We start from the raw sequence: 14,906 nt of genomic DNA on the forward strand, positions 1-14,906 counted from the left end.
GAAGCCTTCCTCTGTTACCAAAAAAAAAAAAAAAGGACACAGTTAAAAGACCTGGTTTGTCCCCCGTAACACCATCACTGTTTCTCCCAAACACCCTTGTCCCAGAAGCAAGAGTCTTCTGTCTTCTGCAACAATGCTGACTGTCCACATATGCTCAGCTCCCCATTTAAATGTGTATGATCTCTTTTCCACCAGCTTTTCAACTAGAGGAGAAGCATTCACATTCAGCCAACTACACACTTTTACAAAGCATTGAGATGTACAGCCTGTCCGAGTGAAAACATGCATGAAAAAAATCTGTCATGCATGCAACTACTATTATGCACTAAATAGAAATCAATATTTAAGAAGGAATTAGTGGTCCAGGTTTTAGAATACTAAATATCAGTTAATCAGTTCATGTGCTTCATGCATACCTATAGTGTTCCATTTTGCAAAATTCAATTATAATTACCCCCAAAGCTGTCTGTCAGAGTTAATAATAATTCCAACTTTCAATGTAATTTTCAAATTGAATTTTCAGTCTTTGAAACTGTTTTCACCTGTCTTATGAAAACACTGCTGTCTTGATAATAAAAATAAAAATTTTTTTTTAAAAAAAGACCATATAGGGATTTATGTGAAAATGGACTATCACAAAGAAAATAATCATACCAAGAACTTCGTCCCTCTTTCTTCTCAGGAGTTCTCAGCTAGGTGTTTTGGTAACAGGGGTCAGGGCAGTGCCAGAAGCACTAAAACAAAAGCCAGGTTTTCAGAATGGGGAAAGGAGAGGAATATACAAACCTGATTTTATCATCTCATAAAAAAAGTCCACCTAGCCTTATATCCTGTCCTTAACAAAGGCCAAAACAGAGAGCCTAAAGCAGTTACAACTTGGACAACATATGTGATTATTTCCACTCAGCATCCACCTCATCTCCAATTTTGTACAGCCTAAGGAATTCTGAACTGTGATTTGGTTTTTATGTATTTACCAATCCTCAGTTCATCTCTCTTTTCATTTTCCCTAAACACAGCTGAAATTTAAGCATCCAGAATTCCTCATGGCACAGAGTTCCACAAGTTACCCAGATGTTGTACAAAGGTGTCTTACAAAGAGCCAGGCCTCCTCCTAGTATCACCTGATGATGCCCATTTCTTAAAATGTAAATAATAAATAACATCTGCAGCTTGTCCACTCTCTCCAGCCACCCATGATCTTTTTAGTATCCTGGTCTGACCTCATAAGGGACCCCGCTTTAAGGAGGAGGTTAGATCTCCCAAGCCTCCGAGATCTTTTCCAAGCTGAATGATTCTATGGTTTCACAGATCTCTGTACATTCCTCTACAGGTTTTCTTCTTCCATCCAGATGAATTCCAGCCAATTTGATTGTTCCTTATACAGAAACCAACTGGGCTTTTTGCTCAGAGTTCATCACTGTCTACAGATATTTAGGACTGACTTTCTTCAGAGCTCCCAAAAGTTCACTCTTCTATGGGAAAAATAGCTGAAGCACAGAGATTGCAACCCATTACTGGTGAAGGATGCAAATTTTTGTAAAGTTTTTGAAAGAGACCTTATCAGGCACTCAGGTATTGAAGCACACAAGGCTGTTAACACTCCCTGATTTCAGGAGCACCACTGCTGAGTAACATGAGCTTCTTCACAAGCCCAAAATCAGTGGCTGGCTACAGAAATCAATGAACGGGGAAAAGTGGGCACCTAAAGAGTGGAACTCACAAACATCCACATACTGAATAAGTAGGGAGAGTCAACACAAAGTCCTAAAGTCTAGGCATGTGTTCCAGCTCTCAAAAAATATTTTCCTTCTGACTTGACACTAGGGAAGAAGTAGGAGCTCTAAGTGAAAATCCTCCTTCTCCATGATGAAGAGCAACAGGAGTGCTGTAGGCACAAGCATCTGCAAGGGAGAGTGTTGCCCCTTTTCTCCAAAAGCACACAGCCAGTGTATGAGCTAGGACTGGAGCAACAAGAGTCCCGGCTGAGTGTCCCCACCTCCACATGAAGTTTTCTTCTTGTCTAGCAAAACCATTTGTCCTACAAATCAGCAGTGACCTACACTGCACCAATTGCTTGGCACAGCACTGTTGTGATGGATATGCTAGAATTTCACATCAGATTACAGACAGGCACTGTCCTGTAAATCCCATGATCAAAAGTCTCTTTTCCTGGAAACAGATTCCTAGGAAGTTTTCCTAATTTATACAAGTAAGTTTGGGGTATCATTCTTTTCACACTCCCTTTTAACACATAAGCAGACAAAGTATATACCAGAATTCATCTTCTTCTATACAGTAGAAAACTGTGTATTTACTTCTCTTACTTTCAAAAGCAATTTATCAAACGTTAAGCCATTGTGAAAACCCCAAAAACACCATAGCTTGTAAAGTCTTTGGTACATACCATATTGAATAGTCTGCTCACCATGGAAGCTAAGCAAATATAAGGCAAATTCAGTAGATTTCATTCAGGAGGCAAAGGGATTTGGTTAACATCAAATTCAGTGGTCACTAATCCTACTCTCACTGTCCTCTTCTGCCTAAGCAACACAAATATTTAAATTCTCCAAATGGTAAAGTTCAGCATCTTGAGCCCTATTAAATCTTATAAGCCAAAATAAATTTCATTTCTCTGATTAAATAGAAAGTATTTACAAAGATCATAAATAAATAATGTGAGTTTTTCTTGTTCTCTTTCATTCTACCTGATTAAGCACCTTTTACTTTGACATCATTCAGAATGATGTTTTCGCTACGCATTTTCCTCCAAAATAAAAGGCAGTCATTTTCCTTCTTTTCCTTCTTTCTTCTGGAGTATTTCACACCCACTTTTGCATCTCTGCAGTAAACAGCACTGAAGACAGTGGGCACAAAATGGTGTCATACGTGCTGGCCACCATCAGACTTGGAATATTTGAAACTACAAAGCTGGGGGCATGGGTAAGTTCAGTAAGACAAAGGACAAGTCTTCAATTCAGTCATGAACCAATTGATGGCAGGAGAATGCTGAGTCTCAGAGCCCACCTGAAGTTTAGTAGGTCACCCCTCCTACTTTCAGATACAATTATTCACTGCAGCTCTCTTCAAAATAACCATCTCTGAATAATGCCCAAGAAGAAACACCATCATTTGAAAACAAAGACCACTAATGCATTTGCTCATGTTCTAAACCAGAAAACAATGGCTAACTTTGAAAACAGCACAAAAAAGAAAACAACTTTGAAAGCAATAAAAGGAAATGCAGCACTTCTAGAGCACAGGTCTCTCTGCTGCCTTCTAAGGTAGCTGTGAAGATGATGAAATCACACTGTTGCATAAGGAAACACAACAAAATGAGAACTGAGACCTCTGCCTCATGTCACTACCCTTCTGTGTACAACAGCAGGCCGAATACTAGTTGAGCCATTTCATCAGTTAGATCAAAACTTTGTATCACTGCTATACAAGTTTCTTCAGAAATCACACTATCACAGGGAAAAAAGTTCAAAGGTAAGGCTGTTATTTTGCTTTATGAGTAACAAAAATTTATAAATGATAGAAACATCACTGAAAAAGAATACATGTCCTCCTAAAAGCAAGGCACACTGCCACAGGAGTGAATTACAGATATTTTTAACATGGTAACTGTGGCTGTACAGAAAACAACTACCTTAACCATTTTAGTTTCTCATTTTAACAACAATAAAACACCATGGGAAACAGATGCGAGTTATGCAGTATCCTTTTCACCAATGTGCTTGTGCCATGTAAAGTGCATTTACAATGAGGAGAAAAGAATTTAAATCACTGCATACTCAATCCCAGAGGCTGCTGCTCAGATTAATCTTGACCCAGAAAAAGAGCCAAGCACATGCTGAACTTTGAGTAAATAAATAGTCCTAGCTAACTGTCCTATCACAGGGCCCCTCACTTTCATGACAAATGATGTACAGCCTGTCTCCAAAAGAATCAACAAAAAAAGCCAGCCTGGCATGGCAGCAGCAAGCCCTATTTCATTAGCCCTGCGCATAATTACAACATGAACTGATTACTTCTAACTTCCTGCTGCAGGAGCTACCATCTGAATTTACAGAAAGCCATGCACTTTGGAATAAAGACAAAAACATTACCTCATATTTATAGCAAGGAAGGAGCCTACACATCAGGAGCTACTGCAGTTAGCTGACTGAGTTCACACTTTTGTCACAAGCAGCTTGCCTGTACACCCACACGTTAAGGTGTTAATAGCCTTGCTATTCATAAGTTGTTGGAATTTTGTTTTGCTTCGGTCTTTTTTATCAACCTAGATTTGTAATGAACTGAAAAATGAAGAAGAATTAGGAAAAGAAAGAAAATAATAATGTTACCTGAAGGCCTTCTATGGCTAATCTGAGCATGCTTGGTGTGAGCTTGGAGGCCTGCTTAAAGGTGAAGTTGCTCCAGTCTATAATCAAAACAAATCCATTCACTTGCAGCTCGGGGTCTTCTATCATGGCTTCTAAAGAAAGAAGTATGGCACGCAGAATATCCACCAGTGTGTACCTGAGAATGGGAAGAGGAGATTTGGTTAGGAAAGAAGCAACAACCACAGAGATGGAGAAATTCTGAGTAGTCTCCCTTTTTCAAAAGTTTAAATCAGAGTGCAAATGTCTCCTCAGAAGTGCCTGAAGCTGGGAAATCCTCAAAAGCTCAATTCGTTGAGCTCATCTTCTGGAGTAGGATCATGTACCTATAGACCATCAGCCAGCCAGAACAGACTACAAGAATGTAACACATCAAAAACAAATTTGAAATTTGCTGTAGTACCCTAAGCTGCCTTAGTATCTTTATGTGGAATTACATGTCTGTATAATAGCTTCTACACAAATTGTATTTTTCTAAAATCACAAGGATACCAAACCTGAGACTAATACCAGAAGCATAGATCCAAAGTTTCCTCCTATATTTTCCTAAGGAAATGAAATAATAGGTCCTAAAAAATTATCAACTAAAATTGGGAATTTCCACATGCTCTCCATCATCCCACTCTCTGTGTAATTTTTTCTCTAAAATCCACAAGTAGAGACGCCTGATTATTCAAGGATCTTAAAAGCAGAAGGTAACACACACTAGGGCTTTGAGGTGATCATTTACTGAAGGCTCCCTTGCTTGTGGCAGGAGGATTAGAACTGGATGATGTTTGAGGTCGTTTCTAACCCAAACCATTCCAGGATTGTAAAATTTTATAAACAGTTACCAAAATAGACATAAACACAATATGAAATGAGGTACTAGAAAGTTAAACCTGAAAAATATCAGAAATACAAATATTCCAGAAATTAAAGAGTTAAATATTCAGTGTACAGATATTTTTTAAGCAAGGCCCTTTAAATGTCTCCCATGATGGCATCAAACAGAAGTTTTCAAAAATGTGAGTCCCTGGAGAATTCTTCACAATTCTGCATATGTAGAAAGGAGCATGTGTGCCTTCTTAGAAATTAAATCAAATTATACTGAATTTGACTTACTTTAATACAATGAGTACACTGCTCTGTTGTGGACATAACTATATTTTGAAAATATCTGCAAAAGGAAATAACACAAATGAAATTAATCTGTTGTAGCTGACTCCTCACATCTTTCCATCTTTGTTTATTTAGCCAACTAAAACTCAGTGAACTTCCCAATTATGCATTCATAGGAAAGGGATATAATGTCTGAGCAGGAGAAAGTGTCTTTTCCCCAGAAAACACTAAAATAATTTTGTAAAGACAAAACTCTTCATTTTGGAGATACTGGGTATTTTTTTTAAATTTTGTTTGATTGACAGGGATAAAATGTTTCATATTCACTCCTTTGAACTTTTCTGAGATTTTGCTCTTTTCTAATGCTCTACTTTTCTGAGATCTAAGGTTTACAGGAAGTTTGGAATGCCTTGGTCTGAAGACAATTTTGACCACAGCTCATACATGGAATAGACATTAAAAATATTCAATTCTAAAATTAGCCTCCACCCCACCTGACATTTAAGTTGTCCCATTTCTCCAGAAGGACTCCACAATGCAGAACCTTACATTCAGTCCCAGAATAAGGGTCCCAAGTTCCAGATGTACATCTCTAATGTTCTCCCTAAGGAGCTTAAGGAGACTTCACGTGCCTTGGATTAACAGCTTCCTAGTGGCACAAGTTTGCTAGAAATCTGGTACATCAGACATAAAGATTCTTTGTATATGAGGTCAGTCAGCTCTCTAAGACTGACACAAACATGCTTTTTTAATGTATACCTAAGAGTCCAATACAAGATGTATACACACAGAGATACACCTAATTATGTGTTTAATTCATTTAAGTAAATGGAAAACTGTCAGGCAGCAATGGGAACAAGATTTCAGCTGCCACAGAGAGTAAAAAACAGTCACAGGGGCTAGGTCTCCACAACCCTGTGGCATATTCACCACCACCATAACTCCTATTATAGGTCTAGTCTAAGATATACAGTCCACAACAACAATAATATTTATGTTTACTCAGTGAAAATAAGAGAGAATCCTGCACAAAACAGGTCCTGCTAAAACCAAAGAACACTTTCTGCCAGAGGGAGGTACCTGAAGTATTCTTAAAGTCTAAAAAGCTACATCAGGAGTACACAGGGACATGTCACTAACAATCAAGCTTTCCACCTCAAATACCCTTCAGGGCAATTAATTGAAGATAGGAGCTATTATTCGTTCTCTACTGGATCTCTTCTCTTGGTTTCAATACCTTACTTACAGTACAGAGCACCAGAAAAACAGACAAATCCATTAGCGAGTATTCAAAGCAGCTTTTACTCTGAACACATGCTAAAGCAAGCCAGAAATGTAAACCTGGTGTGGTAGATGAAATCTGAGGTGGTGCAAAACGCTGAGTATTGAAAGTATCAGCTAAGCAGCTCAAGCATAAACATAATTGAAGAAAGAGCACAGACACTTTCACACAGCACACAGTTACTTGATCAAAGACTCATCTTTAATCCATTCCAGCCCCACGTTGTCTGACATTTCACCTCACGGCTACCACTGTTTGTGCCAGCACTAGGATGCACAGGCTCTGCCATAAAATGCTCTCCATCCCTGGCTGGACTTTAAGAAAATCAAAATTCTATGTAAAAAGATGTAAAAAATTACTCAGTTTTGTTGCTGAAACTCCTGTTCCACACTGAAATTACCTCCCATACAGATACAGAAATATGACCAGTCAAAAATGAGAAAAACAGGACAAACTAGTGAAATATATTTGGTCCAAGGCAGCTTTGACTGCCTTTCTACTTTGAAGGAAAAAAAAAAAAGAAAATATTAGCCTTTAATTTGAAGAGACTGTGGTGTACAGTCAGAGGGGAAGATGGTTCTGTTTTACTCTTACCAGTCTGTGCTAAGTAAAAACATGTACTGAAGTAACAGCAAGCTACTCATTTTGCCCTGGCACCAGTTCTCTAATGACTTTCCCCAGTGCTGCCAGATATGTAGGGTGTGCTGGGCCCAATTGGCTACAGTGCATGTTCTGTAGCAGCTTGAAGTTAGGCTGTGAATAAATAAATCCTAATTTATTTATGGCTAAATCCAGTTGCATTCACTTGTTTAAACAGACTCTTATGGGACATATTGTAGCTAGCAAGATATTACTAATTGCTGGAATAATCAAAAACTCACAGTTAATTTAAATGTATTTAATGCCTTCTATTTATAGAACCATGCTTAATTCAATGGAAAACTTGGGCAAGTTTTTTTGTCCTGTTATTAATGTGAGTAACAAATGCTGGAAATATGTTATCACATATATAATGCACTCTTAATGTTCCTTTTTTATGTGAGTCCTAGTTCGAGACTGACTGAAGCATGGACTGGTGTGCAAGACATACTCTGCTACCTCTTGAAATTTTTCATTCAGGTTGACTTGAAAGTAATAGAGCCTGAGAAGGTGTGACAAGTGAACAGCCACACCAACAGTGATTCTTTCAAATGCTTTGGGACAACTACCATTTCCATACCAACAGTACACAGCTTTCAAGGGAAATGCCTTACTGGGGTCTTTATTTGTCAAGAACAGAAGACCTCAAACCATTTACTGAGCATCCCACTCTCCTGTAATTCAACAGTGGCAGCAATTTCCCTTTTACAGAAAAGTTATATGACACTTTTTTTGTGGGACATGAACAGATTCAATGTATTTCCAAGGATTTCTTGGAAAACAGTCTGGAAGACATGGCTGTCAACTCTTGGTAATATTTCACCAGGACCTTTCACCTTTACCTCTAAGTGATGTGGTCTATGCATCCTCTTGTATGCATCCACTGCAATCTCCACCAGGCCATGAAGAAAAGAGACAGGGAGAATGCAGGGTACAGATGTCTCATGTCAAACTCAGCTGTGTCAGCTGTTTTCAATACTTTATGCTCTTGATGATGAGTGGCATCAACCATATCATCTGTTAAACCAGATTCTGGTTCCAGTCAATTCACTTTTGCCCTGAATAACAGATAATCTGATTCAGCAGAGTTGCCCTACTATCTCTATGGCTATTTGTCATGTCCTCCTTAAAAGAAAGAAATTTGAAGTAATTTTGAGAATTAGGACTGAATGGCATAAATCTGCCTCTCAGGATGGGAACTAGAAGAGATAAATAGTAAGTCTCCTTTGCTTGAATTTCAGCCATATGTCTCTTGAAGGTCTGAAACACATAAAGAATGCACAGTCTGTATTTTAAGCTCCTCACCATTTGGACCAGAAAAGACTTCTGTCAAATGAGCTCTTGTGCCACTGTGATTTAAAAGAGAAAACTGGTCAAGTCTGTGAGCCATCATCCCATCTCTAAGGTACTGTTCTGGCTCAATATTTTTAGAATTTCACCAAAACGGGAGCCCTCAAGATACACAAAGGAGTACTTTGAAATTAATGTCTCATATCTTCTTGGTTTGTCAGTCTGGGTACAGATTTGAATGCTGAGAAGATGGGGGATTGAGAGTTCTCTTATGGCTATTCTGCTTAAATAGTGGCAGCATGCCCTGAAGACACCTTATTCTAAATACAAAAAGCACCACCACTGTTACAAAAAATGCAAAGAAAAAATAGATATAGCTTCAAATGTTTTACCAGATTAGCTATTAGATTCCAATTTAATACCATTCATTATGCCCCATATTAGCCTAGTGTCTAACAGTCACAGCCACAGATGAAGATTCAGCTGATCTAAATTTTACATTGATCATAAAGGTCCCTAGCCAAAGACCCTACAGTTTAAATACAGGTGATGATAGGCGGATAGGGATACCTGGGAGAAAACTAGGAAACAATAAAACAGCATCAGTCAGTGGGAGTAACTGTAGCAAAAATGACAGGGTTTACACTAGTTAATAGTTATAATTTGGAAGATATAACTTCCAAACAAAAACTGACTTTGCTAAACAGTTGGCGTTTTTTCTTTACTCTTTATATGTTACTACTGTTAGCATTTCTATTTATTTTGTCATGCTGCCTCCATCAGAGTTTGAAAAATACCTTGCCATGTTGCCTGTTGTTTATTGTGAGCTGAGGAGCAGACCAGCCTCCTCATAGCTACAGAAGTTAAATTTTCATTTAACACAGGGAAAAGTTTCTATCACTTGTGCATGTGAAAGCCTAGTTTTGAAAGCAAGCCCATGGACTCTGTGTCTTTGCCCTGTTGCAAACTGTCTGATGCAACAGCAGAACCTGCAGTAAATGAGTGCAGGGGATTTTCATATTCACTGAGGATGGTGCGAGCTGACTGGGTCACTGTGACACCAACAGAACTAGGTACCATTTCACTTTTCTAATGCACTTGCTAGAGAAAAACCTGAGATGATTAATACCAGAAAGGTTTCAAATACAAAACATCAAAACAGACTGATATTCCTGGGGAATGTGTGTCCAGGTGCCAGGAAGAATACACAAGACCATGCATGACAGCAGATCTCTTGCAGCTCAGAGCTGAAGTGAACTGCTCTATTAACTGAAAAAAAACTTTACCAGCTGGACACATTAGGAGAAAGGGAGTCTTCAAAAGCACATAGACACCTACAAGCCAAATGTAGTTAAGAATCAACAATCTGGAAGCTAATAGTGAAGGCTGATCCCTCCCTGCGTGCTATCCAGCTTCCTGGCAGGAATGCCACTGACCTTCATTTTCCCCCTAATAGACAGGGTGGAGAGTTAGGCTGGATCACATTGAAAAACTGCTGGGCTAGTGAGCCCATTATCTTTCACCTTTCCTTTTTTGTTTGTTTGTTGTAAATACATGTCTGATTGGGTTGTTCAGATGGCAGGACATCTGGTACAGTTTTCAGGCCCTGCTTTAATTTAATGATTTAACATCTAGTACACAGGCTTGTTTTACCACAGAAATTTTTTGCCTCCCACACTTTTCTTTCTAATTGGAACTATGTAAATCATAGGCTGACAGTGCTATATAAATCATCTCTAGTATGTCTGCTATTCATTTAAATAACAAATTGGAACTTTTTTTTCTATTTGTTACATCCTGGCCATAATAATTTGCACATATATGATAAAACTGGAGGTTTGCTGTGCTCTATTAATTTAGTTTATGAAGCACACAAAGAGAGCCTAACCATTCAGGCTTCAATAAGTAATTCTCCTATTGTTGCTGTAAGAGAAACACTGGGTTATGTACTGCAAGATCTCAAGTCAGTTAAGGCACAAGCTTGAGACATATTGCATAGCAGCCCAGGCATAAGTCCCACAGTGCTCCCCAGGTTCAGCCACTGAGCATCAGATAATGGAAGGCACTAAATTAATTAGAAAAGAAAGTGACCTAGCTCCATTCCCAGATGTGTCACTGACTTGTCATGTGCCTTGGGGCAAGCCACTCCCCGCAGCTGGGCTTCAGCTCTCTCTGCTTTGTCTGAGTGGTCTGCGTGAAAACAAATCCCTCTCCCCAGAGAAGAGGCGTGCCGTGAGCATGCAGTGCTCAAAAGCAGTAGGCACCCAATTGCAAACACATCCATTAAGCACTCTAGTGAACCCCAGCCACTTTGGTGTCATAGCATAAATAGTATTAATCATACCAATAGGAATTCATGAAAAAACCAAAATAAATTCATTGCTGTGTCAGGTGAGCTCATGTACTTTAAATATCAGCATATCCAGCATCAAGAAGAAAATAAACCTATTCTTTGTACATGGCAATTATTATTTAAAATGCTACTTTATCTCTGCACTTGAATTCTTGGTATTCTTTTGACTATTGTGACTATTGACTATTCTTTCTTCTATTACTAGTCAAGTAATATGAAAAGTATCACACAAAGGTTTAGGATTTTTCCATTATTAAGAAACAACAGTATACAGTAGGTCATGCTACCTTTAACAAGGGAACTTCTTCATCATAGACACAACTTAATAAAAGTCCTAAACGTGTGTTTCTTCGCTAATTTTTCCTTCAGGGATTTTTAAGATTTTGTGGAGTCATTTTTGAAATTAAAAGTTGACCTGGTCCTTATGTGGGAAACAAGGAAGGTCCTTATCTGGGAAAGGAAACACAGTCAGTGAGTCCTTAGCCTCATCACCACTGCTCTTCACTCAGCTTTTATGCTCCATCTGCTAGAAAAACAAAGTAGAAAAGGTATGCTGGCCCCAGCTCTGCATATATTCATCCACCCTTTCTAGTCGTTACCCTGGCTGTGGGCAGTTTTTATTTGGGCCAGACAACTTTCTCCTAGTCCCAAGACTTGATTCATGGGTTAGCAAGGGACAGAAAATTTCTCCCACAGACAGGGTGGGTGTGGCTGGCATGTCTGAAGGAGAGGAAAGCCAAGGTGGGCCAGCATCCCTCTGGAGAGAGACCTGTCCACAGCTGTAGCACCAGCCAGGGCAGGGAGCTATGGGAATGCTCCCTGTGATGGCAATCCACACAGCCCACAAGAGGACAGCTAAACAAACATCTAAAGGGCAAACTTAAACATGCCTCTCACCAAGATTTTGTCCTTTCTATCCACACTGACAGTTGTTTGAGTCCCCCTAAAGTTTCAAAGTAGCTGAGCTGAAGATATCTGCACTGAACATTCAGCACTATGTTGACTAGAATAAAGATGGCAACTTAGAAGGTTCTAAGTTTTCTCACTGAAAAGTAAGAAATCAGATCTTAAACCTGCACTCAGGTTGGGAGCCGAAGAAAACAGTGCAGTGCTCACAAAAGCAGCTTTTAGGGAGTTTAAATGTACTGAAATCAAGCCATTTTTGTGGTTATAATTTTAGACTGCAGGAGAAACTGAGCATGACACCCCCACAGTGTATTTAGAATAAACAAATAGTGTGACATAATATCAAGCCAATATTGCTAAAAAGGGCCTGATGGGAGACAGCTCTTGGGTGTCTACTAAATCATCAGCAGGTTAGAGTAGCCCCAAAAAAAAGATCACAAACTGTTCTAGAGACTAGTCTTCAGTTTGCTATCAAAGCTTTGTGTACTTGGATTATTATGCAGAGAATTGACATTGAGAGCATCATGAGTGGAAAAAGAACTGGTTACAGAAACTTCCATCCTGGCATTTCTAGGTGGCTCAGGAAGAGCTTTCTTCAGCTGAGGAAAAGGATTCAGAGTCTCAGCTTCCTGCACAGGCAAACTTTTCAGCTTAAAAGCCATACTCCTGGTTTACACACAGCATCTCCCACTTTCTCCCGTGTCACCTGAGCAGCTCTGTGTGTGCTGAAACAGAAAAACCAACCGAGAGTGCAGCCAGCCTTTGTCTGGGGGATAAGCACATCATCTATCTACATGCCAGCTCACTTCGGCTGAGGGGAGGCAGAAGGGTGTAAACCTCCTAGCAGACAGTTGAGAAGAGCACTCCAGCAGAGTCCACCTGCCTCCCAAAATTCACACCCCAAAGGATGAACTGCTTGAAAGGGCCCTAAGCCACAAAACGTATTTCTCCTTTATTCTCTCCTTCTGCCTTCCAGGCTGCTGCCCAGCCCCCTGTGGGCAGCGCCGGGTGTGTCCCTGCTGCCCACCCTCTCTCCCTCTCCGCTGGCACCGCTTTCCCACGCATTGCCCGGGGGGAGAAGGGGTTGAGGTGGGCGAGTGGCTCTGCTTTTACCTGCTCTGGTCCCAGTTGGCAGCAAAAAGGACGAGGATCTTCCTGCCGTAGTGGTCCAGGTTGGCCAGCCCGCCGGGGAAACCATCCTTCAGCGCTTGCTTGATGCCCGGGTCTGTGGCCTTGAAGCTCTTAAACATGTCCAGGTTCTGCTGTCGATATTCAAAGTATTGGGCCAGGAGGCGAAACGCCTCGAAGTGCTGAAACTTCCTGGCCCGCAGAAACCGCAGGATGAAGGCATCGTCGGTGCGGAGGAAGCCGATGTCCGGCCGGGTGATGACCATGTCCCGCACCTCCTGGATGTCCTGGTGCAAGGTGTCGGGGTTCTCGTTCAGCTCCAGCCGGGCTTTCTCCAGAGTCTCCGGGGAGAGACCTGCCTGCAAATGAGTCATGGCGCTGCCCTCCTCCTCCTCCCCGGCTCTGCTGCCTGCGCTCCTCAGCCTCCCGGCCGCTTGCCCCCCGGAGGCGGGCTGCCCCGGCACGGCCGCCCGCCNGCCGGGCCTCGCCCCGCCGCTCCCCGGCCCCGCCGCCGCGGCCAGTCCGTCCGCCGAGCTGCGAGCGGCTCCCCGGCAGCCGGGTCCCGGCGGGGGCTGGCACCGAGACTGCCCCCGGGCTGCGGGCGGAGGCGCGTTATCTCTCTGACATAGCGCCCTCCCCGCCGCGGGGTCCAACGCGCCGCATCATCCCCGCAGCCGGTCCGCGGAGGCGCCGAAACCCGCCGGGAACGGGGCTGCGGGCTGCCGGCTGCTGCTCACCGCCCGCCCCCGCCGGTGCCGCTGCCGGGGCGGATCTCGGGCAGGGCGGCAGCGAGGAGCCCGGTGGCTAGGCAGGGCGAGCGGCGCCCGAGGATGCTCCCCTGGCCCGCGGCTGGCAGGGGAGATGCTCTCCCCGGAGCAGCACCATTTACGTAAGATCAGCGCTCACCCCGCTTCAGAAGCGTCTCCCTGGATTTGAGGGAGGGTTAAGAATGTGGAAAAACAAAAAATTAAAAAAAAAAAAAAAGCTCCACCACCACCAAACTGAAAGAAGCCAGCGAGGAGGAGGAAAGCCGATCCGCAGGTACTTCGCCGGTACAGCTGCCTCCCGCTCGCCGGAAAGCCAAACGGAGCCTCGGCCCGGAGGATGCTCGTGCCCCCCTCCCGCGCCCTCCTCCGCTCCCGCCCCGCTCGCAGACGGCACCAGCCGGCGCGGGGCTGCCCGCTGCGCGGCCCCGCCTTGTGCGCGCCCCCGCCCGGGCCCGCTCCCGCTGCCGNGCTCCCGGCGGCGGAGCAGGGCGCGTCTGCAGCGCCGCGCCGCCGGGGCTGTGCGGATGGAGATGGTGGTGGCCCGGTGCGGGGCGGTGGCCGGGGGCTGCGGGGTGGTGGGACACGCGTACGCCCCCACGGAGCATCCCGCGGCAGTCAGACCAAGAGTCCGGTCTCGAGGTCGTGACAGCAGCGAGATGTTGTTCATCAAGCCGTGGTTTTCCGAGCAATCCTCTTTTGTGACCGAATTTCCTAACGTGAAGCACTGTGAGCTTGAAAATCTGGGAATAAAATAAGGCAGCCCTCTTTTGTGGCCTCGTGTTGGAGGCTGCATGTCTTTAGTTGCATTATATTGCAAAGGGCAACAATATCTTGCTTCTGTGTGCAGAATATTTCCTTGAGGAAAGATGTCTGTTTTCATGCAGGAAAGTTTGATGCTGCAGTCTCTTTTGGGGAAAAGTTTCCACTGAAAAGCATTTGACCTTTGTCTCTAGGACTGGACCTTCCCCATGCAAATGCGCCTGTGAAAATCAAGCTTACACAAAAGGCACGGCAAACGTGGGAAAGCCTGCAACATGTACCTCCTCCTCCTCCTT

General features: G+C 42.7%; 1 protein-coding gene across 1 annotated transcript in view; it reads right to left on the reverse strand.

Annotated features, from left to right (window-relative positions):
• The window catches only part of CLVS2 (clavesin 2), a 57,217-nt gene extending 42,950 nt beyond the window's left edge, over positions 1 to 14,267 (reverse strand). The window contains exons 1-2 of the mRNA XM_039707577.1: positions 13,070 to 14,267; positions 4,350 to 4,524 (exon numbers count right to left, since the gene is read on the reverse strand). Coding sequence (XP_039563511.1) covers positions 4,350 to 4,524; positions 13,070 to 13,458 — 564 coding nt within the window. The 5' untranslated portion in view covers positions 13,459 to 14,267. The remainder of the gene's footprint in view (positions 1 to 4,349; positions 4,525 to 13,069) is intronic.
• Between the last annotated feature and the right edge of the window lie 639 nt (positions 14,268 to 14,906).

This window comes from Passer montanus, unplaced genomic scaffold, assembly GCF_014805655.1.
Source record: "Passer montanus isolate IOZ18808 unplaced genomic scaffold, ASM1480565v1 scaffold2, whole genome shotgun sequence".
Classification (NCBI taxonomy): domain Eukaryota; kingdom Metazoa; phylum Chordata; class Aves; order Passeriformes; family Passeridae; genus Passer; species Passer montanus.